The 27,466-nt window shown below is 39.8% G+C and overlaps 2 protein-coding genes across 5 annotated transcripts; one reads left to right on the top strand and one right to left on the bottom strand.

Moving 5' to 3' along the window:
• The first annotated feature begins 443 nt into the window (after positions 1-443).
• LOC146989050 (G protein-signaling modulator 2-like) lies at positions 444-21,030 on the top strand. 4 transcript variants are annotated; one of them, XM_085774968.1, is made up of 15 exons: positions 444-747; positions 8,270-8,491; positions 8,757-8,892; positions 9,274-9,413; positions 12,160-12,283; positions 12,510-12,625; positions 13,260-13,415; positions 14,269-14,377; positions 14,612-14,777; positions 15,054-15,151; positions 15,769-15,954; positions 16,799-16,961; positions 18,308-18,493; positions 18,597-18,712; positions 20,208-21,030. In XM_085774968.1, exons 2-15 carry the CDS (start codon positions 8,271-8,273, stop codon positions 20,373-20,375), a joined length of 2,085 nt encoding a protein of 694 aa, XP_085631094.1. In that variant the 5' UTR covers positions 444-747; position 8,270; the 3' UTR covers positions 20,376-21,030. The 4 variants fall into 4 exon arrangements, with proteins under 4 accessions (XP_085631094.1, XP_085631095.1, XP_085631093.1 ...); XM_085774969.1 differs by having other exon boundaries at positions 515-537; XM_085774967.1 differs by lacking the exon at positions 444-747 and adding an exon at positions 3,747-3,957.
• Positions 21,031-21,184: 154 nt separating this feature from the next.
• On the bottom strand, positions 21,185-27,425 carry mcoln3b (mucolipin TRP cation channel 3b). Its single transcript, XM_085774970.1, has 14 exons — positions 27,254-27,425; positions 25,839-26,056; positions 25,582-25,749; positions 25,021-25,174; positions 24,825-24,897; positions 24,639-24,735; positions 24,256-24,355; positions 23,973-24,085; positions 23,096-23,245; positions 22,910-23,011; positions 22,424-22,546; positions 22,102-22,308; positions 21,876-22,006; positions 21,185-21,649 (listed from the first exon to the last, which is right to left on the bottom strand). Exons 2-14 carry the CDS (start codon positions 26,052-26,054, stop codon positions 21,607-21,609), a joined length of 1,677 nt encoding a protein of 558 aa, XP_085631096.1. The 5' UTR covers positions 26,055-26,056; positions 27,254-27,425; the 3' UTR covers positions 21,185-21,606.
• Between the last annotated feature and the right edge of the window lie 41 nt (positions 27,426-27,466).

Below are 27,466 nucleotides of genomic sequence, written 5' to 3'. Positions count from 1 at the left end.
GATTAAAGTTTGGCAATAGCTAACAATTATCAATAGATAATATGTAGAATTAACTGGTAGCCTATTTGAGAGCCTGGGGTTGTCCTAATGTGGGGGTCAAACAACATAAATTTGCACAAATACTCCCTCTGAAGTCAATCAGTAGCTAACCTTTTCACTACTTCGGTTTTGTGTGAATATTTTTCAACACAACAGAACGTTTGTGTAATTTCTTGCTGTTGTTTATGTGCGTTTGTGTTTTTTTTTGTAGCAACGTGCCACTACGTGCGGCAGGGGGCGGAAGAGGGCTTCAAATGCTTCTGGTGCGTTGACACATAGGCTACAGTACAATTACTGCCGTATGAAGTCAGGCTATTCGCCACATGTTGCTGTTTAGGATGTGACTTCTATCAACTTTTTTTCCCCCGCCCCCTGAACGTCACACTGACAGCCTGTATTTACCAACTTGGCTCGGCCGATTTAAGCAGCAGTGTCGACATTTCCCACCGCACTTGAAGGCAGCAAACGTAGAATCCTAATTGGAGTCAGATTTTGAGGGTGAGGAGTGGCTTTCTTTCCTCTTCTTCTATTTCTTCTTTTCAACCCGACACAGCGTAGTCATCCTCCTCCAGCAGGGACGAGAGAGTTGCTGGTTAACTATAAATAACTGGGTGTAGACACAAGTTTTCGGGAAGAATAATTCATTTTATTTTTACTTTTTTGAACCTGGAGCCATGTCTGTGGTGTATTCGCGGACTTCACTTTAAGGTGGGTGAAATATCAACTTGAAATGTTTGTGCCGCTCGTTGACCGTTCAGTTTAAGCCAGTTTAATGTCTCTCATACACTTTTCTAAAACAGCCGTCAGCCTCCTCCTCGTCTTCATGTCAGGCAGACGTGTAAACCCGTTTCTTTTCGTTTAATTGTTCGCCGTTTCAGACAGACAGACAGACAAACAAACATGTGATGACACGCTCATACTAAACTGACTCATTTCCAGCTTTCTAGTGGTGAATTTCCTCAAACACTCATCAACATCATCATCACCAGCAAGTCTGTGTCATGAGAAGGACGCTTCACTGACCTGAACTAAAAACATGACTTCCTTATTCTTTTCAGAAAAGGGGGGGGGGGGGGGGATCTGGTCAGCAAGAATTTGTAGTTTCTGTTATATTCTCTGTTTTTATGAGAACCTTGTTAAAAAGAAACAGAAAATTATAATTATCTTAGCCTATAGATATTCAATAAGAATGAATAGTGTCTGTTGTCTTGTAGTTGCAGTCAAACTTTTCTGGGAGTTTATTCACAAATATTTGTTTAATTCTGACTCTGTGGACAGTGATTGGACCTGAGAAGCCTCAATGCTTCATACTGACCAGAAAAGTGTTTTGGCCTTAAACAGCCACTTTCTAAATCTGGCAGTTTATTCCAAATGTTAAACCAACTGCTCTCATTTAGTACAGTTAATGAGTAGCCTTACTATACTGGTTGTACTCCCTTCACTTCTTGATGAGACACCTCTACTCCACTCGTTAAGAAAATAAGAGGTGGTTGTAGGCTGGCCCACAGTTTTTTTGGCATTGCTCAGTTTGCTGTTTTAATTATCTTGTGAGTCTCTTTTTTTCCCCATGCAGACTTCGGGTTAAGTCTCTAATGATGGTTTCTCATAAGTGTGCTTCAAAAGGGAAATATGGTTATCACATCTCTTAATTGGAGAGGGACTGGTTGGGTGTGTGCATATTGAAATACTTATGGTTTTTAGGAGCCACATTTGGCCTTTTAAAAAAAAATAAAAAATCATGAGCGCACGTGACAAAATAACTTGGAACGAAGATCCTCTCAAGAGTTGTTTCGTACTTGTGTCATGAAAGATTTTTTGTACGTTTCACACAAGGATACTAAAGAAATGATTTGACTGTTAAGTTGAAATGTGAGGAAAGAAACCATGACTTGGCGCCTGGCACCAAGAAAGGGGTGTGCCATTTCACCCGTGTCATGATCATGGTTGAGTTATTGGCAAATAATTGTATGACACACCATGACTCCTACGTACTTTATTTACATCACTGACCGTTTTTCCTGAGTATTCAGATGAGTAAAAGTTATCGGAATAATCTGATGATATTTGATTCACATCCATTGAGGTGAATACAGATACCAAAAGTGAAAAAAGCAGGTAGCTATTTGGTTGCACTTTTATCTTCGTGGTCACATTTCTCACTTCCAGTAAAGCTATTGTTGAATGCCACATGGTCAGAGGTAGTGAAAATGCTCGGACATAGAGAACATAATGAGTTATGTGAAAGTGGTACTAGACTGACACTTTTTCTTTACTTTAATCACCATGACACAAGCCTCAAACACCACTGGAGAAAAAGATAAAGCATGGAAACAAGTCAAAAAAAGAAGTTACCATTTGAAATGTAGGACAAAGAGGAAGATTCAGTGACTCAACATAGTGTGATTGTTCCCACACAGCATGGTGTCTGTATCATAAGCGGCTGCGCCCATGGAATTTTATTTACTTTACTTTAGCACCACGCTGTGTGTGGAGTTTATAGAGAATGAGGGAATCGAGAAAAGATCACGCAATCAGCTGGAGTTATTTGGCCAAAAAACACTTAGTCAGACTCAGAGAGCGAGAGTGAGATCACAGGAGGATAAACTCATTCAGGCTGGCAAAGAGGCAAACAAGTCCACAACAGCTCAGTGCAACGGTATGTGCAGAAAAGATCAAAACAAAGAGCTCACAGTCTGCACACGATCACCGAGTGGGTAAACGCTGCTGAAACTCAAGTTTCTGTTTTGACATGTTCGTGAGAATTTGGCTTTAAAAACCCTCCTGCATTGTTTTAAAGGAGGAAGCTGATAATGTGGAGTCTCTTGGCACACACAGTCTTTTTCTGTGGTAGCAGGTGGACGTCATTTGAATGCAGCACAGTGTCTCAGCATGACGATGATGAGCCACAGCTCTCTTTGAAACCAATGCTTCTAACGAAATAGCCATATATCAAATCAGTGCACTGCCTGCTATGAGCTAGTGCTGTGCTTTGTATATTCCAGCAGTGCCTTGAACAAAGGTGGACTGAGGCTGCAGCTAATGGTTATTTTTAATTATTGATTAGTCTGCTAAAGATTTTCTCTGGTCTATAAAACTGTGACTTACCCAAAGCAGAATTTTACATTACATTTTAAAACCCAGAAAGATTCAAGTAACTACCTCACGAAGCTATAAGAACCAATGAAAGAATTTAATCATACACAGATTATCAGAATTGTTGCCAATTACCGGTAATGTTTTTTATTAATTCATTGTCTTATAAATGTCACAGAGTTTCATGAGAACATACATTAACAATCACACATAACACAGCAAAACACAACAGAACAAGATCTGAACGATGTAACTCAATTAGATCAATTTGCTCAATTAGTTTTATGGTTGTTTTTTTCTTTTTCTTCTTCTTCTTCTCCAGAACTGAGAGCTTGTACAATATTTACGACAGCTTGAGCTGCAGTTGAAATGATTAAGCTGCATGCGCTGAGCGTTTGCTGATTCAAGTGCATCTCCATCTGCATCCTCTCCAAACGACTTGATTGTGTTTGTTTTCACTAATGAATTAGAATATGCCGAACACATGACAATGTGTGTCGGAGTGTGTTTACTCCTACCCCCCCTCCACCAGCTCCAGTTTCATGAAAAAGAGGGCGTGACGGAGAAAGTGTGTCGGTTGGATTCCCACACTCATTTCATGCGTGGCAGCCTTCAGTCTTTCCAGGTCACTCTGACACATGTAACCGTGTAGAGTTCTTCTGTCTTTTCTTCTTGTTTGTTAGCTCTGCACTTGACCCAGGGACTTATCATGTTCCTGCTCCAGCTCTGTTGGTCAGGACTGCTGCTGCGCTGACTTGTCATGTATGGCAGCGTTTCTCTGCGCTGTGCACGGGACTGGGAGCACTTACTTCATGTCCGCCAGAGGTAGGGCTGTATGTTATGTTACCAGAGTCTGAGGTGAAGAGGGGTAACACTGGGTCATGTAGCACTGGTCTGTAGTTTCTGAAATGACTGCAAATATCAAGCTGAGTTTTAAAGGTATGTGAGAAGTTGGCAAATTTTGATATATTTATATAGTGTGAGAGGTGAAACAATCCGTTACTGTGAGTATCTGCTTGTTTTCCTCAAGTCTTCTCTGGTAGTGAACTGAATATCTTTGGCATTTGTCCAAAATTGTAATAGACATTTACTTTTGTTTATTTGTTTTCTCTGTTTTGGGAATTTTAACAAATAATTGGTGAAATTATTTGTAGATTTAGTGCAAATATTCTTAAAAATTCTGTCAGGTGCCGCCCTGATGTGGAATTTCTGTCATATCATAGTCCTTGAATGTTTTAACAATGAAAACTGTTTGACATTGTTAATTTATAAGGAAATATCAGACAACCAAATCACTTAGTATTTTAATTACACCATATAGTTGTACTCACCTTTATTTTATATATACATATGTGAGGATAGTTACTGTAACACTGTGTTCTTTCAAGTTTTTTTCTGCAGCAGCAACGTGACACCTTATTGTCGAACTGAATTGTCTGCAGGGGGTCCTCACTGACCACAGTGTAAATAATGCACGACGTGACTGAAATGTTTTACACTCATTCAACCACTGTGTTTTACTTTTCTGATCCTGATATATAAAATAATAATCTATGATGTGATGAAGATTTATGTGAAAGGTGTAATCCAGGTGGCCGCCCCATGGTTGAGCGTTCCTGCTGGTGTTTGCTAGTGTTTAATTGATGCCATAAAGATATAGACGTATCAGAACAGTCATAAACAGTATAGAAACCCTGGTGAGGTTTTGAGTAGTGGGGGGGGTAGAGTTGACACGTATTGCATCACCACGTAGTAACTTTAGGTATTGGATACAAGTCCTGTCAGGTCTGTTTGGATGAATTACACCCCGTCAGTTTCTGACGATCTGATAAGAAAGTACCTGCTGGTCCAGTCTTAAGCAGTAACGGCAAAGTCCCGCACAGGTGTGTTTTGAAAATTTTGTTGCCAACCCCACAATTAAAAAAGCTGTGAGTCTGTGGCTGTTTGTATCTGTTGGAGGGAAAGCGTCTAGAAAGTGTGATTAACACACCCACGTTTTTTTTAAAGGTTGGGCTTGGTCCCAATGTTTGCAGTGGTTATATAACAGCTGATCTGGCTTTTGGTCAATCGAGGTGGCAGCTTTAATGTCACATGTCCTGTACCAGTCCTGTATTGTGTCTTGCCTTAAAGGGCACATTGGCAGATTTAGTTAATTCAGACAAGTGGATTTCTCTGGATTGGCTGCAGCTGAGTTACTATAAGCTTTAAAGAAAGGATGGTGGTGTGAATTTATTTCTGGCTTTCTTTCTCTAATATATCATTATTCTGTCCCCTGTGGGGTTTTGCTCCAAGAAATTATGGAAATACAACCATGAATAACTCATCTCATTAATAAATATATTGTCATGCAGGTAAATTATTTTTGAGGAGGAATTATTTCCAACAGAAGAAAATTTCTGCCACCGAGGCCGCCTGCTGCTGAGTGATTATTTCATGGAGTGTTGAGCAAATAGCCTTAGAGTTCACCGGAGCCACTTGTGGCTATAATTACCATTGAGGTCTGGCCTAATTGGAAGTGACACCCACCATCGGGCGGCTTAGACATGCAGGTTACCACTGGATAAGTAATAGAGGAATACGACGGTCAGCTAAACCTGGCAGCCTCGCTGACCGTACTCTTTGTAGATTTCTGCATGGTAACAACCTGGTGTTAATCCGTCTTCACCTAAACAAAAGGTTTCTGACCCCGGCACCTGACCGCTGAGGTCGACTTGAAGAAACGCTGAGCGGATTAAGTCCCTTTTGTTTTGCTTTGCTGTTGCCACAAGTTAGCAGGGCGCTCCTAAAGAAAGGCAGCAGATGCAAGGGAGCTGCCTTTTCTTTCTTTTCATGAGACCGGGACACGGCGGCTGTGTGCGTTATGTGCATCCGCACGGAGGGAGATGAGGTAAAGGAAGTTAAGCTGAAAGAGCTGTGTTTTCAAATCCAGATCGAGGAGCTTGAAATGTCCGTCGTGTCCGACTGTCTGGAGTGCATCAGAATGGGGAAAGGCAGCAGGTATGTTGAGCGTGGGCAGTAGTAAGTCACTTCTTCACAATGACGCTGAGCAGGTGATGAATTGTCTACTGTAGTTAGATGTCAGGAAGCATGTTAATCTGGACACAGGAAAGAATTTGCTTTAACCTTTTAAATAGGTTTAAGAGCAGCGTCAGGTCTGTGGGTTTTATAACATGTTGACATAGGCCTACTTTAATGGAGAAGCTGCCCAGAGAGGGAAGCTCTGACGTTTCTGAAGTCTCTGCATCAACTTACTGTACACCTTTGACAGGACATTCTTGCTCTGCAGTTGAGATTAGATAAGTATATTTTTATATGATGCAGGATACCAGGATGACACACATGTAAGAGCTGTAAGTACAACATTGTGTTTGTGTTTCAGGGAGGGGCAGATCAGCCCAACTTTTAACTAGCAGTCGTCCAAAGCATTGGTAGAGGTTGTTTTTGTTTGAGGAGGGGGGGGTCAGGAAGAGACAGACTGGGAGGAAGTGGTGACTGTCTGGGTGAAGTGTCTCCTCTGAGGTGGGCTCAGCAAGGACTTAGAAGAAGCTCTCACGCAGCCTGTTGGAGGCTCGATGCTAACCCCCCACCCAACCATTTGCTTTGATGGTTGACATCATCAAACCTCAAGTGAAAAACATGTGATGAGAAAAATGTGTGAGCAGTTCGTTCTCGTGTGATCTGAACTCAAATCATGATTCAATTTTAAAATATTATATTTATGACATTATGTCTTAAAAACTAGTTATACATCTGTAAGAGAGAAGTAGGGTGTTGTGAGTTAAAGTTTAATGTCAGTCAGATGGAGTTCAGCTATTGAAGTTTTGTTTTTAAACTTTAAAACTGCTTCCTGCACGTACACTTGATGGCAGTCTTCTTTATTTGCAGTACTTAAGATGTGAATCATGCGCATCCTTGCATGACTGGATTTGTTTTACAATGTGATGTAATCCCACTGTTTCACTCTCTTCTCTTTCTTTTTTTTCCGATACCGGTGGCTTCGAGCCGACAAAAAGTGCTGATCCTATTTTTTTAGGAAGGGCGTGGAGGCCGTAAAATGGTATTCCTCGCCACAGACACATCTGAGTTTACTTTGTGTTCATGGTTGGATGTGAGGGAGGTTCATACTTGAGTCCCAGGGTAAATATGGAGTCCCTTAGGCCTCAGTCACGACAGACAGGAAATGCTCAGTCCTATTTTGGATTTATAGTTCTAGTGTCTGCTTTCATAGAGTCTGGACTCTCTGCTTGACATATGCTGCTTCTGTCAGTTATATTTGTGACTTACAGTTTGGAGGTTTGAGAGGAGCTGGTGTAATCATTCAGTCATTCATGTGATCTGTCAGGTTTATTGGCCTGATTCTCCATGATTTCCCACTGTGAATAATGTCACTGTGTGTGTTTTTCTAATTTTAGGATGGGACATTTCTGAAATGTTGTTATACTGAAACAATAAGACTTGAATTATGTAATATTGATTATTGAGTTATTCATACAGGAAATAATACTGTTTATAGCCTTGTCTTCCTCTTCCAGTTTAGATCATGATCTGTCTCCCAGTTTCCAGTTCCTTTATTTTTTTTCCCTCATGTCATCATCAGAGCTGCAATGATTAGCCAATAAGCTGATGAACAAATAAGTAATCGGCAACTATTTAGATCATTATGTTGTGCACAACAATTAATTCTTTTTTTTGATTTAGTTTTGTTAGTTTGTTTTAGAAAAAGGACAAACTTTCCTGGGTTTGGGAAAGCAGGATGGATAACCCTATTTTCTGACATTTGGGAAGCATTTATTTGAGAAAGCTGTAGTTCTCACACTTACAGAGCAGGATAAATGTTAAATAAAAGGTCACAGAGACTTGAAGCAAATAGCCATACACAGTAAAAGTGGTAGCTACTTTTCGCATTGCAGCCTAATTTCTTATTCCAGCTCTTTTGTGTGCACAGCTGTCTTAACAGAGTAACACATACAAAAGGCTCTTTCTCTTTTATCTCCCTTGATCAGATGTTTTGCCTCATTTCATGTCGTGCATATCACACGACTCCTCGATTGTGTAAACAAAGTTGTTAAAAATGAACTTATGAGATCATACGATAGTTGTCACTTCTCACACTTAGTCACCACACTTCTCTTTGCAGGATGGAGTCATCATGTCTGGACCTGGCTCTGGAGGGTGAGCGGCTCTGTAAGGCTGGAGACTATCGTGCCGGTGTGTCTTTCTTTGAGTCTGCCATCCAGGTTGGAACGGAGGACCTCCAGATCCTCAGTGCCATCTACAGCCAGCTGGGAAATGCCTACTTTCACCTACAGGAGTATAACAAAGCCCTGGAGTACCATCGGCATGACCTCACACTTACCAGGTAGGCTAAACACTTCCACAAGCCTAATGGGAACTTGTTGCAAAGCCGCAATTTAACACAAAACAATATTCTAAACAAATAAGTAAACTTTTAATCACCTCCATTTCCCTCCATGAGTAAATTGCTCAACACTCAATTATATTGCTCCTTGCAGTTGTGCATTACTGTCTTGCCTCTTGTGTTTCCATGCTAATACACTTCAGTAATCCAGCAATATTCCAGTCTAATTATTTCCTGCTGCGTCTTTTCTCCTTTGCAATCCCAGAACGATTGGAGATGAACTTGGTGAGGCCAAAGCCAGTGGGAACCTTGGGAACACATTAAAGCTTTTAGGGCGGTATGATGAAGCAGTGGTTTGTTGCCAAAGACATTTGGAAATCACAAGAGCCATATATGATAAGGTGGGTTATGTTTTAGTAATATTTAGAAGTACAGGATGGAGCAATTCAGGGTTAGGCAAATACATTTCCATGAGTTATTTTGTTTTGGCAACCTTAGAATAAATGATTTTTCACTGTTCTGTAAATAAAAAGTTCATTTTGAGACTAAAAGGCTCATTTGCTTTGATTAGAGTAAATGAATACCAATTTGTTACATAACATGCTCTGCAGCCACAGAGCAGTTTGGGTACGCTCGCTGTCTGCCGAGCACCAACGTCTAGAATAGTTGTGCCGTCCCCCCCATGCAAACAAGCAGGTCTGGTGTCAGTGTATTTTAAGTATGTAATTACAACAGTGGTCATTGTGGTTTCCATCTGGGTAAATGTTGTGTGCGTGCCGCAGGTTGGGCAGGCTCGGGCGCTGTACAATTTCGGGAACGTTTACCACGCCAAGGGCAAGAGCATCTGCTGGAGTGGAGCAGAGCCAGGAGAGTTCCCAGAGGAGGCCAGGGTAGCCCTGAGGAAAGCTGCTCAGTACTATGAGTGAGTTGATACTACTGTTTACTTCAAAAATACAACTAAGTCAATATTTTGGAAGCCCTGAGGAATGATACAAGTCGACTAGTTGTGGTAGTGTCAAGTTTGATGACCGCTACCTGGTTCTAAGTTGCGTAAAGTCAACTGTTTCAGATGTACTGGATGCTGTGTAATGTTTATATCGAATAATACACTACTCACAAAAAGTTAGGGATATTTGACAAGAATATCTCTATAAAAAGTTCATGCTACAGTGATATTCTATCATGAAAGCCTTTTAAGTAGAAGGATGCAATGGTAATTTCTTTATCTCAAACAAAAGCTAACAACAGTGGTGGCTATAGCACAACAAAAATCTCAATGTCTCAATAACTTGATCAATTTGATCGGAGTGTTGTCTTGGTCTCATGATGTCAAAACATTGTGGAGAGGAGAGGGAGAGAGAAGAGGACAAATTGTCATTGAACCAGAACATTTATAGCCTGACTCTCGCCAGACCCTTGTAGTTCCGCAAAGCTACGCTGAGCTCCACACAAGGGTCTGGGACTGCTCCATAGGCGATTCATTTCAGAAGGCGGGGCCTTGTAAAAAAATCTTGTATGTGATTGGATAAACCACTTGTCCGTTATCTTGTTGACGTGCTACTTCAGCCACTCACTGCGAGCCGCCATTGTTGTTTGACTCGAACAGTCGCTTCAGCGCTACGTCACACCTCAGAAAGTCCCGCCCGGCGATCCTGATTGGTTCATTATTTTTTGCTCCGGGGAAGAAGTTTGCATTGGTCTCGAGTCCAGACCCTTGTGTGAAGCTGAGCGTAGCGCCTCTGGCGTAGCTTTGCGGAACTACAAGGGTCTGGCGAGAGCCAGGCTAGAACATTTAGTGGTTCCATGACAATTGAACCACTAAATGTAAAACCACTAATCAGACGGTGCTTGTGATTTTTCTGGTTAATCACCTTGTGAGAGAACAGCATGTTATTCAATAAGTACTGAAACATTGGACATGTGCATTCAAAAGTTTAGAGAAGGTTAAATTAAGTTCACCTGTAAAGGTTATAGTGCATTTTAGGTGCATTCTGAAATTTAATCTAAAAGCCAAACATCCCTAACTTTTTGTGAGTAGTGTATATTGGCATCAAGAATCTTTTTAACCACTCTAAACATTTTAAATCTGAAACTTTGAGACTTTATGAACATTCATTTCATAAGCTTTTCTGCACGGCCACTGACTGGTGGATGCATGAAATATTATATTGTGTTTTTTATGTGCTTTATAAAAATGACAAAGAAATCTTCTCTCTTGAATCTTGAAGTGCAACCATTGTTATATTGTTTAGTAAATGCAATACACTCTGCAAGCACTTTATTATACGCACTGTGCCAATGTATTGCTGTGGCCTCATTTCACTCTCAACAGTCTCACTTCCTTCCCTGACATTGAGTCCACAAGTTGCTGGAAACTTTCTATTGTCAGTTGGAGACAACTTTTTCTTTGTGACCTGCTGGGAGGAGCCATTAGCAGATAGTAAATAGTGGCCATAAATGGATGCACATGGTTAGTCAAAATACTCACATAGGGTGTGACATTCAAACGGCGATTAATTGGTATTAAGAGGCTCAAGGTGTGCCAAGAAAACATCCTCTACTACACCATTACACCAGCAGGCAGCAGCCTTGATTGTGTTGACACAAGGAAGGTCCAGTGATTCATGCCGTTGATGCCAAATTCTGCAACTCAGTAGAAATCCATATTCATGAGACCAGGCCACATTTCTCCTGTCGACTTTTGATGAAGCTGGTCCACTGCAGCCTCAGTTCTTGGCTGATGGGATCGGATCCCGGTGTGGTCCTCTGCTGTTGTAGCACATCCACCGCAAGGTTTAATGTTGTTTTCTGCTCAGCACAGTTGTAAATGTTACAATGTTACTCCATTTACTTAATCCCTTTTGTCAGCTCATCAGTCTGGCTATTCTCCTCTGACTTCTCCCATTTAACAAGGCGTTTCCCGTCTGCAAAACTACTGCCCGCTCTTTTTCTTTTATTTGTTTTGTTTTGTTTTTCACAAACTCCAGAGACTGTTGTGTTTGAACCCCCAGAGACCGGCAATTTAAGTAATACTTCTACTTAAACATCTGGCACTGGCATCAGGCCACAGTCGAAGTCACTGAGATCACGTTTTTCCCATCCTGATGTTAAAATGAACTTTAGCTGAAACTCTTGACCTCTGTTTGTGTGACTTTATAGATTTAACTGCTGCCTAATGATTGGCTGACTGGTTACTGCCATGAATACAGGAGCTTTCATTAAAGTGCTGGATGAGTGTACAATATTAATTGTAAAAGTTCATTATTAGAGGCCTAAGTTTCTCAGTTTTCATCACATATCTCACTATTTAACTTGCTAATGTGCTAACAGAGTGGGTTTGCCGTTGTGGATGGCAGCCTGCTCAGTTTCTACTGACTCTGTCCTGGTTGATGCTGTTGGTTTTTTAGATCAAAATCTGTCACAATTTAATTCTAAATAAACGCCATCGTTCCCATTTTAAATTTAACTAATGATGCTCTGTTGAAACCTATAATCCTTACATTTGCTAGAATATAGAAAATATGTAGCCCACTTCATTATTTGCATGGGAACTAAGGGAAACCTTTTGTGTTGCATGGCCTGACAAATCATCCTGAGTGTTAGGGTTAGGGTTAGGGTTAAATGTATCAGATTTCATCAATTTGTTTGTTTTTTTTTCTTTCTCAAAGAGCAAACCTGGCCTTGGTGAAGGACTTGGGTGATCGGGCGGCCCAGGGTCGGACCTACGGGAACCTTGGGAATACTTACTATCTGCTGGGAGACTGGGAAACTGCAGTAGAAGCACATGAAAAGGTAGGTGGCAAACTTAAAGTTTTGACAGCCATGCAACAGCATTAGTTGACAGTGGATACATTTTGCTAAGAAGATTTTGTATCTACAGACATTTTTTTTAAAAACATTTTCTAATTGCTTGTTTCATGTCTGTGAAGGCTGTGCTCCTCGTTACCTCCAAGTGTTGTGCTGTTAATCCTGACCTTAATGACAGCAATGTCCACCTACTGTTTGTCATGTTTGGCAGCGGCTACTCATCGCTAAAGAGTTTGGGGATAAGTCTGCTGAGAGGAGAGCCCATTGTAACCTTGGCAACGCTCACATATTCCTGAACCAGTTTGAAGTGGCAGCGGGTCATTACAAGTGAGTAAATCTGAGGCCTCTTTAACCTCATAGTGGATGCTTACAGACGGCTCTGCTGATGATGCTGTTGACTTTGATTTCATCATCACTGTCACACCGATACTGTTTTCTGTTTTCTTTGCACTGTGAAAGCTTCAGTGACATAAGCTTGGAAGTTTGATTACACTGAATATAAAAACCATAAATCAATTAGAGAAAATCTGATTAAATTTGAAAGACCTGCACTTGGAAGATATGCATCACAACAGCTCCGTTGTGTTGGCAACAATTTAGTTTAAGGGCCTCAAATGTAGAATTTATTAACAGCTGATAAACATCACCACACAAATGACCCATAGAGATACTTACAACTACATCACAGTGTGTTGTACTGTAAGCCATCTATTAAATGTTTGTCTGCTGCTTTCAAATGTGATTTAGGAGGTGATATGAATTAAAACCAAACAGAAGGGTTTTGAATGCAACACAGGTTTTATAACAACCACAGACCACAGAGTTCTCAATCCCTCTCTCCAGCTATTTTTTCCAAGAAGCTCTTGGAAAGAGAGCAGATAACCATCATTCTCCTGCACCCACCCCAGACATTCTTTGACCTTCTTCCTCCTCCTCCTCCTTCTCTGTTTTTTGCCCCCAGGAGGACTCTGCAGCTGGCCAGGCTTTTGAAGGACAGAGCAGTGGAGGCCCAGGCCTGTTACAGCCTGGGCAACACCTACACACTACTGCGGGACTATGATAGAGCCATTGATTATCACCTCAAACATCTGGTCATCGCCCAGGACCTTACTGACAGGTATCGGCTATAAAAGCCCATTTTGCTGCAAAAGTCTCATGTGGAGTAAAAAAGGGCCCTGTGCAGTTTGAATGTGGGTGGCCCCTGAACTAATCATTGGCTGAAATTTGGTGGTTTTACTGCTCACACCAATCAAGCTACAGTAAAGTGCAAAGAAACTGGAAACCAGACAAAGTCACAAGGAAACCATTAAGCTGCAGTTGCCACAGTGTTGTCTTTGGAAAAGGATAGCGAAAGCAAATTCACAACAGGTCAGTGTTAGGCATAAAACAGGACTTTTTTTTCTCATTTTCATCCAAAAACATGATCTTCTTTTTCCACAATTAAAACATGACTCCAGCCTGCTCACACAAACGAATATAGAAAGTCCTGACTGAACTGACATGATCGAACAATGTGTGTCAGCATGAAAACTGCAACCTTTTTCTTTTACTTTACAGATGTAAGTCAGAGAATATAGGCTTGTCCTTTACTGCAGCTCTGCTGACAAAGCAATGCTGTATTTTCTGTTGTAGGCGTACTTTGCTATTTTTAAGGTCTTAGGAAAAACTTGCACAGCCTTGTCATTTACACTAAGTCATGTAAAAGGCATAAAATGGGATGTAACAGGAGGGATGAAGGGACAGTGCTCAAAATCCCATACTGTAACTATTGGTTTTGAAAGAAACAGGATTCTTATAGAAAACAATGTGATTTGATTGTTTTTACATGAATAGATGTGATACAGACCAATTGTTATTGCAGAATAGCCATAAGGTCATAAGGTTTTGACAGTTTGTCAAATGCCCTTCCCATTCTTGTGCAATCTCATTTTAAGCTGCCCGGCCTGTTTTTCCTCCATGTGTCATTGCAGAGTCGGAGAAGGAAGAGCTTACTGGAGTCTAGGAAATGCCCACACTGCCCTGGGGAATCACCAGCAAGCAATGTACTTTGCTGAGAAACATCTGGAAATTGCCAAAGAGGTGACTGTTTACTGTTTACCTCCTCTCCCAGAGTCCAATCTGCAGTTGGGTGACACTCCCATCTACTGGCTGTATGATGAACCGCAAGTCCATTTGTGTGCATGCAATACGATTTTTTACAGCACCCATGCAAAACAAATACCAATTACTAGCAATAATATGTTTTGTCTTTATTCATTTATATGCTTTAATTAGGTTGTATTTACATTAATTTTGATGTTTCCAATGGTTCAGACTGGAGACAAAAGCAGTGAGGTTACAGCCCGGATGAACTTGTCAGATCTCCGTCTGGTTGTGGGTCTGAAGTCCAACTACAACATCCACCCCAGCATCTTCCACAATACAAATACGAATAGCTCCTCTCTGCCAGTGAGCTACCAGGGTTACCCAAACCTCCAAGGTAAACACTCAGAATAATCTGTGACTCTCACATCACTGACAAATCAATAGTTGCAATCATTTTTTAATACAAGCGTAACTGCATCTTTAACAGCCTTAAAAACAGCCAAATGATCTTTATTTTCTTAAAGCACTTATTTCCAGATGGAAAACTAATTTTACTGCAAAAGAATCTCTGTTGTGATGCTTTGTTTTCCTCTGAGCCGTAGTTGTGAAAGTGCTGTATAAATATTTTAAACATGTGGCCACGCTGTTGAATTTCCTATCTTTGTTTCAGGGATGAAGTCTCCTCCGAGGACGAAAGGCAGTGCAGAGAACCTGCAGCTGACTCCAAGTCCTGACAAAAAACAAACAGGAGATTCACCAGCACACCCAGTACGTACAGTAAAAAACAACTTCATAAAGCACAAACACTTCTGATGTGAAGTGTGCTGTGTGTGTGTTTTCTTTTTGTCCTGGTACATTTAAACCCAGTGGGAGTTGCTCACTCTGTTTTCAAAACCTCTTGAACAAATGAAGTGGTTCTGTAGTGGTTTACATTGCAAACATACAAATTTCCCCCTTTTTATTTGACTTAAAATTCAAGTATGTAGCCTGCTCTGCTTCACTTCCAATCCAATCCATTTTATTTATAAAGCACAATTTAAATAAACACAAAGGTTTCCAAAGTGCTGTACAGTAAAATAAAAACCATAAAACATACCAAAAAGGCAAAAATTCTAAAGATAAAAAAACCACAATAAAACATAATAGACTGTCCACCCCAGGTAAAAGGCTATTCTCTTATATTTTTAAATTATAGATGTGTTCAGATTTTTTGTTGTGTAAATATGAATGTAATGAATAATATATTTGTATTTATAATACAGTTGAAATACCCTCTTTGTCCTTAGGACCTGTTCACCGAGCCTTTACTATTAACATAATGGAAAACATTCAGCGTCTAACATGAATCCGTCAGTGATCTGTTTGTTTACACTGTGAACACACAGGACTGGGAGGAGGACGTGTTCCCTGGGTCGTCGAAAAACAACACAATCAAAGCTTCCACTAAGCTTTTCCTCTTCCACCGACTGAGGAGCAAAAAGAACAAGACCAACAAATCTTCTCCGAAAGACCAACATGAAAACCGCACTGAGGACAAGACTCAAGAGCTGGACACACCACTGTCTATTAAGGTATTTCTAAATGTGGTAGATCGCTCCTATCCACTCAAACCATCCCTGGAACCTACGTACAATAGTCTTATGGGCAATGATTTATTCAACCTCAAGAAGAAGTTAAACATGTATCTTATAACACAGTCTCAGCCCAGACATACAATGTCACCACTGTGGGAGGAAATAATGTGGTGTGGAAATAAAGTGGGCTGGTCATCTCTGACTCATGTCTCCCAAACAAATGTCCAGCTCCAGTGCATATGAAGGGAAGTCAAGTCAGTTTCAAAATTAATTATTAATTTTTATCAGATTAAACATCTTTACACTGATAAAAATGATGAATGTCCTTTAACTTTAAGAGAAACTTAAGAAACTCTACATAAAGGTGTAACTTTTTTACCTTTTACTTCTTTGAGTTAATGTTCATTAGACTTTTTTTCAGTTTAATTGAATAAGATGAAGAGGAGATGTCTGTTTGGGAAAATATCTGCAGCCTTGTGAATTGTTGCTGTGTTGTGCTAATTGTATTCATGTTTTGAATATTTTGAATTAGTTGCTGAGAGAACGAATAAGGTTAATGAAATTAGTCTAGTTTAATCAGGACTGCAGCAAACCTTTCTTTTCAAGAGTGGCAATTGTTAATAAACAAAATGTCAGAAACTCAAAATTCACAATGCAATATCCTTGAGCACAATGCAACATACTTTGAATTTTCATTAGTATGAACACAAATGTTTTCCTTTATGTCCCTGTCCTCACTGTGTTTCATTTGTTTTCTGTATTTTAGTTGTTTTTGATGTTATTAAGTCGATCTGTTTCGCTGTTTCACAGGTGTTTTGTTTTTTTCTCTTCATTTTAATAGCCAGGATCACGGGACACTATTGGAGAGGACGGCTTTTTTGACCTCCTCTCTCGTTTCCAAGGCAACAGAATGGACGACCAAAGGTGCTCTCTACTGGATGGCCAGAGCCATCTCCCTGCCCATTTGTCTCCCTCCTCCACCCCACCTGTAGCTGAAAAGAAATGTGAGTGGGCTCCCTCGTGTTTTCATTTCTGTGTTCACACCATATCCACATAACAGAAAAACCTAAATTATACATATAAAGGCGTTTCAATGAGCTGATCATATCTGACTGGATGGCCGGTCATGTACCACCACTGCCTCCTTTTATGGTGTGAATGCAGTTTATCCATAAATGTCTCCTTTACATATTAAAGGAATAGTTCACCAAAAAATGAAATAGTCATTGTTGACTCACCCTCATGCTGATAAATACTCCGGAGTAGTTTTTTATTCCTTAAAGTGCCTCTGGAGACCCGGGAGGAGGGTTCAAAAGACAAACCGACACAAAAACGTCCATAAAACTACAAAAAAACCCTGATATTCCTCCATGCCCCATGTCCGCTGCAATCCAAGTGTCCTGAAGGGATATAGTCCAGAGTTTACTTGAAACAACATCATTTAGGACATTTTTACAGCCTAAACAGTCCTGTATTGAATTTGCCTGGTGCCTGCTCTCACGTTCACGCGATGCACTCGATGCACACGTGCATTGTGCCCGACACAAAAAGATCCATAAAACTACACAAAAACCTTGAAATATTCCTCCACACTGCTCGGTCGCTGCAATCCAAGTGTCCTGAAGGGATATAGTCCAGAGTTTACCCGAAACAACATAATTTAGGCAAGTCCGGTCACGTCCGTGTGAATGCGAGAGCGCGCACTGCACACCAGGCAGGTTTAGTTTTATGGACGTTTTTGTATCTGGCCCATTACTCTCATATAAAGATTTGAACCCCCCTCCCGGGTCCCCAGATGCACTTTAAGGAATAAAAAACTACTCTGGAGTATTCATCAGCATGAGGGTGGGTCAACAATGACTGAATTTCATTTTTTGGTGAACTATTCCTTTAAATGTTGTGAAAATTACTTGAAATAATGCTCCATCCGAAATGCTTTGAGAATCACTCTCCCCTTACAGCCTTGACAGTTTCATATTTTCACAGAGCACAACAGCCTCCATGGAGCTACTTTTGATACTTACTTTCCAAATATCTGTAATTGTTTCATTCCTCTGTAAAGGTCACAAATCCCTCCAGGAGTTGTGCTCCAGGCATTTTTTCATAACCATTTGTCAAGTCTGTGGGGAGTGTTTGACACTCAGAGGGCAGATTCTGGGTGGAGAGCTGCTTCAAGTTTCATAAAAAGACATCCCGACTTTTTTCTTCTCTTTTTTTGTATTTACCGTTTTTTTTTAACTAAATCAAATGCTGGAAAGATGAGAAAAGGGCAGAACTCGCCATCCCTGGCCCGATCCGATGTTTTCCATATGTTACAAATCACCCAGATAACGATTATCTTTGTTTCTAGCTATTTCGGAGTGCGAAACACCCTTGCAGGATCCTGGTCATTTCCTGGAGCTGCTGGCCAGCTCCCAGGCCCGTCGTCTGGACGACCAGCGAGTCAGCTTGAACCATTTTCCTGGCTTACGTCTCAGCACCTCCAGCCCGCCTCGTACACCCTCCACCTCCAGCACAGATCAAGTCCCCCCACAAGGTGGTGAAACGATATGAGACAGTTCCCAGTTTCATCATCATCTCCACCTCGGTATCACTGCTCACACCGTCTCTTCTGCTTGTTTTTTCTTTTTTTCCTCCAGCCCCAATCTCCAGTACAGATATCCCTCACACACCCTCCCTGTACAGTCGCCTCGAGGCCAGCACTGAGCAGCCTGAGGGGGATGAGGTATTCTTCGACATGCTAGTGAAGTGCCAGGTGAGGAAAATAAATCTAGTGTATTACATAGTTTCCCGCAATAAAAATAAAGATTTCAGTAATGTTTGTTTTTACTGGTCTATAATTTCCAAGAGGTCCCCTCGAAATAGCAGCTTAATTTGTTGACATTTATGGGGAGAAACACAAATTTAATTTGAAGACCTGATCCATTAAAAGCTAAATAAATTTTAATTTAGTCTTAATTCATGACTATAAACATAACTCTAAGTACGTGTTGATGCCCAGATTTTATATTTTTCCATGTTAATATGACCTGCTGTGCACTGACTAAAAGACTCCAGTTTACACTAAATATTCAATTATTGGAAGTGCACCAGTTGAACACAGTCTCTATTTTCCCTCTAATTAAAAACACATTACACGATGCTTTCCAGGACATTTCTCTGGTATTTTTTGGGTGAAATTTAAAACCTGTGAAATGAAGCTTTATCTAGATTCTCTTCAGCTATTACTCTGGAAGTCATACACTCTCATTAGAGCAATAAATCCACCAATTGAAAATCTTTCTTTTCTTTAGACAGTGAGACATTTGAGTATTGGCAGAATTTGTGCACTTCCCCGACAACCAGGTGAAAACACAGAGTTTTTCCTGAAAACACTCAATCAATTACATGTAAACAAGGCCGACACAGAATCAGTCACCGTGATCACCGTCTGGCTCATTACGGCGCACGACTTGCTGTAGTGTGACATCGGCACAGGCAGCGATAATCTCATCAGATCAAGTGGCCACAGTTTACAGAGCCAGGTGCTGCAGCTCAGTGGCATGATGGGAAACGACTTACTTTAACCTGAGCCAAGTGCTCATTTATTTGATCAACAAGATTCTGTTTCACATGAATGCTTACAGTTTCTGCACCGTTAACTCACAAGTTATTCACAGCTTAATTTGAGCTATGGAGATTTATTCTTTGAATGGAATAACTGAATCAAGAAAAGGATTTCAATTCAAATGTTTAAACTATTATACACAGTGTGGCAACAACAGGCCTCATTTGATCAAGACTCTGAGATTGTGCAGTATTTGTAGTTTATCAAATAAATGCACACATTGAAGTACTCTGTTAATTAAGGCATATGTTGTAATGTTTTGTTCCTGTCTTTAAAGAAAGAGCTTTTAAATTGTCTCATTTATTCTTACAGTCAATGATTTGTTTTACTATTGTGTACTATATAAAATGCCAGAAACTATGGCAAATATTTATTGCATTTATTTTAAAAGTTATATTCAAACTATTTCGTTTGATGAATGGTACAATACCCAAATGTTTTCCATTTACTTTGATATAAAAAGCTATAAACTGTCACACTTAAGAAGCAGAAACTATTGAGTTTTCTGCTTGATATAATAAACCATAAAATAGTTGCTACAGTATCTTTAATTTATCTTATCATTTTATCCCCTCAGCAGATCCATTCATGGCTTCTTGCATCAGTCAATATCACATTAATTTCAATCTCTCCACTGTTTCAGGGCTCCAGACTTAATGACCAGAGGTGCGCTGCTCCGCCCTCCAAGACTAAAGGACCAACCGTTCCAGACGAGGACTTTTTCAGTCTCATCCTGCGTTCCCAGTCCAACAGGATGGAGGAGCAGCGAGTCGTGCCGCCCCCTGCTGTTACCCAGTCCAAACCAGACTGACTCCATGCAGTGACTTCTCTACTTATCTCAGGATATCAGGCAAACTAACCACATTTTTGTCCCTTCTTTTGTTAAATCTAGACTTTGTTTTTTTTTAAAGAAACAAGACACTTGATCCCTGCCTTTTGGGATTATCATGAGAACATTCCTATGAGACTGCCAAGAAGACAAGAAGGGATTGTTTAAAAAAAAAAAAAAACTGAACTGGTCATTGTGACTGTAAAATCGTGGGAAATATAGATAGATACCTGACAGGGTGTTGTGGAGACCCCTGCAGGCTGCGTTTATGAGAGACCTCAGTCCTGATGTCTGTCTGTTCTGGAGGCTTGCATCAAGTCACTCATACAAACTACGGGTTGCTGCTGTTCAGTTGCTTGGGCTACCCGAAGGACAAAAAAGCCAAACTGAAGGGATTTTCTGCTTCTCGATGATGGACCTAACTCAGTTAACCAAAGTGGACACATTTCAAGGCCTGTGCTTCCATTAACAGTGGTATATCTAGGTTGGAAATAATCTCATACCTCTAAGAATAACTCATCTCTGGCTCCACTAGTCATCAGTAGAGCAGTAGCAATGGATGTGAATCATTTATGGAAACCATGTCTGGATATTACCTTTTTTTAAATAGTGGATTTTACATGGCTAAAAGGTTGCACAGGTGGAATATTACTACCATGAACTGAAATGGGATTTTTCTTCTTTTTAACAGTGATTAACATGTGAGCAAAAAACAACAAAAAAAAACAGCAAATGTAATTTTAGCTTTTATATCAACACATTTCTCCTGTTTGGGAGAAAATAAATTCACATGAATTTACAAAACATTTATTGAACCTTGAGTCATTAACTTCAGTTTACAGCTTTGGGATCCTTCGGGAGATGCTTTTCAAAAGCAATTCCATCTCACATTTCAACGTCAGTTTTTTTGTTCATCTACAAATCAGTGTGTTAAAGTGTATTTACAAAGTGCTTTCTCCATTAGTGCATCATAGAGACCGGACTTCAGAGTCTCAGTTCCTTCAGCTCAAACCTTTATGATCACAGGGATTCGGTCTTGTTCAGCAACGAGAAGTTCCCCCGCATTAAATCAATCACCTGAGTAAACGTATTGGTAAAGAGAAAAGATTTAAAACCCCCTCCCCTGCTGAATTTAACAGCATAAGAGGACCGTTCATTGTTCGGTTATGGTTTATACAGTACAGTTTTTCAATATCTAGACATTAAAGACCTGCTATGCCTCTGAAGTCAGCCTCTCTTCTTGACGCTCCCTGCACCTGAAAGGAGAAATTGGCTCAGCTTAGATTCTATTCAAGATGTTATATCAAGTGACTGCACAGAGTATTAAAAAGTGCTTTGACACATTGCACTTGAATCTCCTGTTTTATGTTGAAATACGAGATCCCTAACGCAGATTACCTTACCATAGTCAAAGCTGTTTTATCACACACAAAAAAGGGATAAGCGTCTCAGGAGTAACATGGAGCGGGCGTCTGGTCTTACCTGTTGATGCAGCAGTTGAAGAAGCAGCTTTTCTTCTTCTCAAGTCGGTACAGGCCAGAGTTTGGCAGGTCTTTACACACCGACAGGAATTTCTGCAGATCTGATGTTGGGATCCCACTCTGCTGCTGTTGCTACATTAAACAAAGTGACAATTGATCGTTTCAACCTCAACGTATTGAATAAAAACCATAACAGAAAATAAAAATGACCACTGACTGGCATTTACCTTGATGGTGTCATAGGTGTCGGTGATGATGGTGATGAAAAGGCTGAGGATCATGTAGATGAAGAGCGAGACAAAGCTGTAGAGGTAAACTCTGCTGAAAACCCACACCAGGCTGCTCTTCTGCTTCATGTTCTTAAAGGTGGGATACATGTCGTCTCCGTTGATGAGAGAAAACAGACACTCTGACACCGTGTTCAACGTCCGGAACTAAAACAAAAATGTTTAAAAAAAAAAAAAAAGTTAGATCAGAGGTGTGAACATTTTTTCTATATTATATTTTGAGTTTAAAACATTTTCTTTGTGTAATGTAAACGCTCCTTGCCTTCTCATGATATGGACCAATGACGATCCAGCCACAAAAGCAATAACTCAGATAGACGATTCCAGCACAGCAGATGAAACGGATAACATTTGGGAAAGCTGCCCTGAGTGTCAGGATGAGAATCTGAAAATAGCCACACAACACATGGTAATGGAGCTGAAAACTATTCCCCAAAGACCAGTATCTGGAAACCTCATGAAAGAATATTTTTTAGGTAATTAGCTGCAATCATCCTGAATAAATCTAATTCAAATTTCATTGTAAATAAGGATCTATTTACAGTATTTATGTGACGGCAAGATTAATGGCTTCATGACAACTGTAGAAAATATTACAATTCCTCGTATTTTATGCACCAAATAATGGATTACACTGAATAAGTGGTATCTTCAAGGGGAGATGTTTGTGTAGACATAAAGCTCAAGCAATAAAACCATTTTAGGATTATAAATGCATCATATTTGACAAATGATTTACTAGTCTCACATTATATTTGGAAAAGTATCCCATGTAGCGGATGACCCCGATCCAGACAAACATGGTGCCTGTGCCGAGGAAGATGCTGCAAACGTCGTAGCTTGTTAGGACCTGGAAGAAACAGTGCGTCAACAACACATGTACTGTAGGCAGCAGCTGACATGAACCACTCGCAGTGATCAAACCCTCCATTACCTTAGTCTGGATCTCTATCTTCATAATTGAGCCAATGATGGTCAGGGTGTCGCTGACAATGATCAGGATGTACCATCCGTTCACGAACTCCAACTTGTCTGACATCGACACTTCTTTATTGCAGTGAGTTTTGCAGTAGAGTGTGTACTCCTGTTAAAAACAGAAGAAATCCACGTTGTTAGAAAGTGGTTCGAGAAACCTTTTCACATCAAGGCCCCTAAATGGACACACAAGTCTTTTCTTCTTTTTTTATCCATCTCTGAAAGAAAAATCACAACTTTTGATCAAACAAACCAGAAAAAGTTAAATACAATACATATTTATTTATATAGCACATTTAAAAATACAACCCAAGTTGTCCAAAGTACTGTACAATAAAACAATCAAGTATAAAGCTAAATGGGATACAGGTAATGTACACTAAAACCATGCAATTAAACAATAAAACAACAGTGAAGACATATGAAATGCCAAGGAAAAGAGATGAGTTTTTAATAGAGACTTAAAGTGCTTTGTGCAGTCCTAATCTGCAGAGGTAGGCTGTTCCATAGTGTCGGGGCTCTGTCTCTGGTTTTTAGTTATGCTCTTGGCACAGTTAGGAGCATCTGGTTAGCAGACCAGAAGAGAAGATATCTACACTAAACTAACACTGATATGACACAACAATCATAACCACAGCTGCTGTGATGCCCATAAATACTGTACATTTTCATTTAGGACAGATTAAGTTAAATTAAAAAAGTATTAAGTAAAACGGTGTTGATTACAAGGAGGCATGAGGCTCCACTTTGTTAACCCCAGAATGAACAAGCACACCTTTTTTTTTTAGGTCTGAGTGAACTATTACTAAAACTAAAACAATTACTAGTTTACTCACAAACTGCAGTTGAATCCCATTGATCACTGACCGAACGCAAAGCGTGAAGGAGGTGAGGCATGTCACAATGATGATGCAGTCAAGCAGTAAAGTCAGGTAAATGCTTCTGGGAGCTGTGGGAACAGACAAAAAATTAAATGATCCCATCTGATGAAGCAGAAGAACTTCATGTAGTACTGCTGACACAGCAACAGCTAAACAGCACAGATACAAGTCTGATTCCCAGCAACACAGATGACTCCTTTGTGTAATTTAAGATCAAGTTTGGGAAAAAAAAACGTACAAGCTCCAGTTACTTTCCAGTCTTTGCACTCATTGATGTCCACATCCGTTTCCAGGTCGATCTTTATCCTGCCGCTGTGAGCTTGGTTGTTGAAAGTGATCTGTTAAACAGAGAACAGACAACTTTCGCAATAAGCCTTACATTTATGTGGCTGAACCAAAGAGCTAAACATTGACTTGCCAGGACCTAAAGCTAACATTTAACTATGTCAATATCAGGCCCAATGTGCAAACATCCTTCTTGTTAGACTGCTCAGATTGATCTTAAAGGGGTTTATTAAACAAAGAAATTTCTCATAATCAATGAAATGATCAGATGTGTCCAAACTGTGATGTGATTCACTAGTGTTTACTCAGCCACGAGGAATAAGTCAAATGACGTACAATCACAGTGAAGTCGTAGCAGTCTGGCAGCTCTCGATGTCTCACTGTCTGTAAATTTATGGCCTTAAGAACAAATGTGACCTTGACCAAGAGCATCCTGGGAGATACAGAAAGTACATGTCAAATATAAAACCAAAAGATGTTTTGCACTGTTAATAAGATGCTAGTTGAGTGCTGTGTACAAACCTTTTGAAATACAATTCAAAATCTGGAAGTTCTCGCAATGTTGGGTGATACATCGGATAAATGTCAATACACTCTGTTAAGGCAAGACAAGAAGAAAAAGACAACATTTAAAAAAGTCAAATGTTTTGCCAAATAAACTCATTAAACCTGGTTGAGTGTTGCATTTTCCACACATACTTCAAACAGTCATTCCTACCTGTTTTCACTTCGACATCAATTTCTAAGGTCTCATTTGCAGGGTAGATGGTACCGTTCCTGTAGTACTGCTGACACAGCAACAGTGGACTGTAGGCACGACCAATCTTCTGATACTCATGATTACCAACTGTGGTGTTGTGCAGGAGTCCAAACTATAGAAATGACCAAATTAAAACCCAGTGTCAAGTTGTTGACAATTGTGCATGGTGGCGGGAAAAGGTTAGCTGCAGCAGATTAAGTTATTTAACTAGCTTTTTTTATGAGAAGTTTATGCAGCCATAGCCAAGTAAATGACAGAATCAAATGACCAAAGAACAAAGTTCAAGCATTATGAGCTCCCATGACAAATTAGAGCTTGTCATGGGAGCTCATAATGTTTTCTGGACATACAAGCATGTAGAATTATAAAATCCCATCAATGATTAACTATAACGCAAGAGCAAAAAGTAAAAACATCCACACCAACACGTCAAATGAACAAAATAAATCATGTTCCCAACTAAATCGAGCATATAAAAGTCATGCCTTCATGATGTTTCCAATTGTAGGATTCATTTACCTGTTTAATGATGTAATCAATGTGATCATATGTGTCCTGCTGTCTGTAGACAGCATACGTTTCCATGCTTCCGTCGACATAATCTTTCAAGAAAAGGTGCTTAAATGCCATCAGATTTTCCTCTTTGAATGTGACAACCATCTGGTTACTGAGCCCAAAAGATACCAACTGACAGGGGGAAAGGACACTTGTTAACAGGGCGGTGAAACAATGCGGTTGTAGGCTACATCTGTTCAGGTCATGCGTGAGACTCCTACCTGAATAGTAATGATGGCAATTTTAATGATCTGCAGCATGAGTTTCCACGGTTTACGTCCACGAGCGTAATACTTTTCACAGGGGTTCATAAAGTAATACTTGATCTTCCTCCTGAGACACTCCACGTTGTCCAGTTCCTCCATACACTGGTGGTCCGCCCAGGGAGGTTGGTCATTTGTTTCATAAACATCGTACAAGTTACTGGAATCCTCCATATCTGAAATAATGATGTAACAATATGCATTGATTAGCATTAGAAAGAGATAAATGAAAGACATTTTAGGAAAACATATTTCTAAATGTTACTCATATTTTTCTATACCATGAATTTTGCCTTAAAAAACAAAGTGTGAATCAAGATGTCAGCTAATAACCAATCCCTCAGCTTCACAAACATGTCACTTGAGCACCAGTGACTTTTATATTTAAGGGAACAATTGTACAAAGTAATGCAACAAAATACCATTGCTCTAAATGTGTTCTGTTAAAACAGTGTTCAGTTTCTGTTTACACTGTGTCAGGACAATGGTGATTTATATTTCTGAAATTGACATAGATAAGAGGAAACACCTAAAAAACACTTCCTGTTATTATGAAAACCAGTGGGTACATTAACCCTATTCTTAATTATGACACTAAAAGATACGTTTAAGTTTAAGTTTATTTCGGACATGTTAAAAGAAATAAAACATAATACAGAAATGGACAGACATAACAAATAAAAACTTTGCAAAGACAACATATGAACAAAAAATAAATAAATAATTGAAAATTTGATTTTTTTGTTTGTTTGTTTGTTTGTTTTTCATATCCGAAAAGGAGTTGGAAGAAGTAAAACTTATTTACTCCCACCCCTTATTCATAAATGATCTATCAAGTTATCTAGTCATAATAATATCATTATAGTCCATACAATATCATTATAGTCTACTCTATACAATAAAAGACTGAGTCAACACCTGACAGTGGCAACAAAAACAAAAGCTTATATAGGCTTTACTGTACTGCAGGGCTGGTTGACTTAATGTCAGTGCACGTGATACACTAATTATTTCCGGGAAATGTGAAACCTGTTCTTCCTTTTCTCTCTGTCCTTTGACCAATTTGTAGGCTATTTGTAATTTTAGTAACTAAAAAACACACAGACAAAGGCTACAAATCTACCTTAATCCCATTTAGCTGAATGGTGAATAGTAGACAGACATACTGAGAAACTGAAAGAGGGAAATGAGGAAACCAAGTCAGGTGTTTATTATTGATGACAGCGCACTTCTGAAACCAGATCAGCCTCCACTATTGTAGCAAAAATATCAGATATGAATTGTTCATCGACCTTTATATTCGGGCCAACACTGCCAGTTAAAAAAAAGAAAAAGAAAAATAAGGAAACATGTAAACATGTCAGGTTGCTTACCAAATGTCCAGATTACGATTGATCAACTTGCAGTCTGTGGCACAAGAGCTAAATCCAAATGTCTTCGACTCAATTAAAAGTCATGAATTTGTGTCTAACAATGAGAACTGAGGCATTAAAAGTGTATTAAACGCCCAGATGTGTCTGTATGTGTCGGTAACCTCCTCAAACTGTGTGCCGGTGTCGTGCAAAGGGCTCAGGTAACTTTTTACG

The sequence above is a fragment of the Trachurus japonicus genome, chromosome 4 (assembly GCF_045865225.1).
Source record: "Trachurus japonicus isolate A0001 chromosome 4, Traja_1.0".
NCBI classification, from domain to species: domain Eukaryota; kingdom Metazoa; phylum Chordata; class Actinopteri; order Carangiformes; family Carangidae; genus Trachurus; species Trachurus japonicus.
Note: the sequence above shows the minus strand (reverse complement) of the source record. Positions and strands in the feature narration are given on the sequence as shown.

Bases quoted from the DNA above. Each gene is read 5' to 3' on its own strand.
- LOC146989050 (XM_085774966.1), top strand. From the start codon at position 5,993: ATGTGCATCCGCACGGAGGGAGATGAGGTAAAGGAAGTTAAGCTGAAA. The intron at 8,893-9,273 runs GTGGGTTATGTT...TGCGTGCCGCAG, and splicing joins CAAGAGCCATATATGATAAG to GTTGGGCAGGCTCGGGCGCT. The intron at 18,494-18,596 runs GTGGTGAAACGA...TTTTTCCTCCAG, and splicing joins AGATCAAGTCCCCCCACAAG to CCCCAATCTCCAGTACAGAT.
- mcoln3b (XM_085774970.1), bottom strand. From the start codon at position 26,054: ATGGAGGATTCCAGTAACTTGTACGATGTTTATGAAACAAATGACCAA. The intron at 24,898-25,020 runs GTAGGAATGACT...TTGCCTTAACAG, and splicing joins TGATGTCGAAGTGAAAACAG to AGTGTATTGACATTTATCCG. The intron at 22,309-22,423 runs GCAAGGAGCGTT...TTTTTGTTTTAG, and splicing joins TTGGTCCATATCATGAGAAG to TTCCGGACGTTGAACACGGT.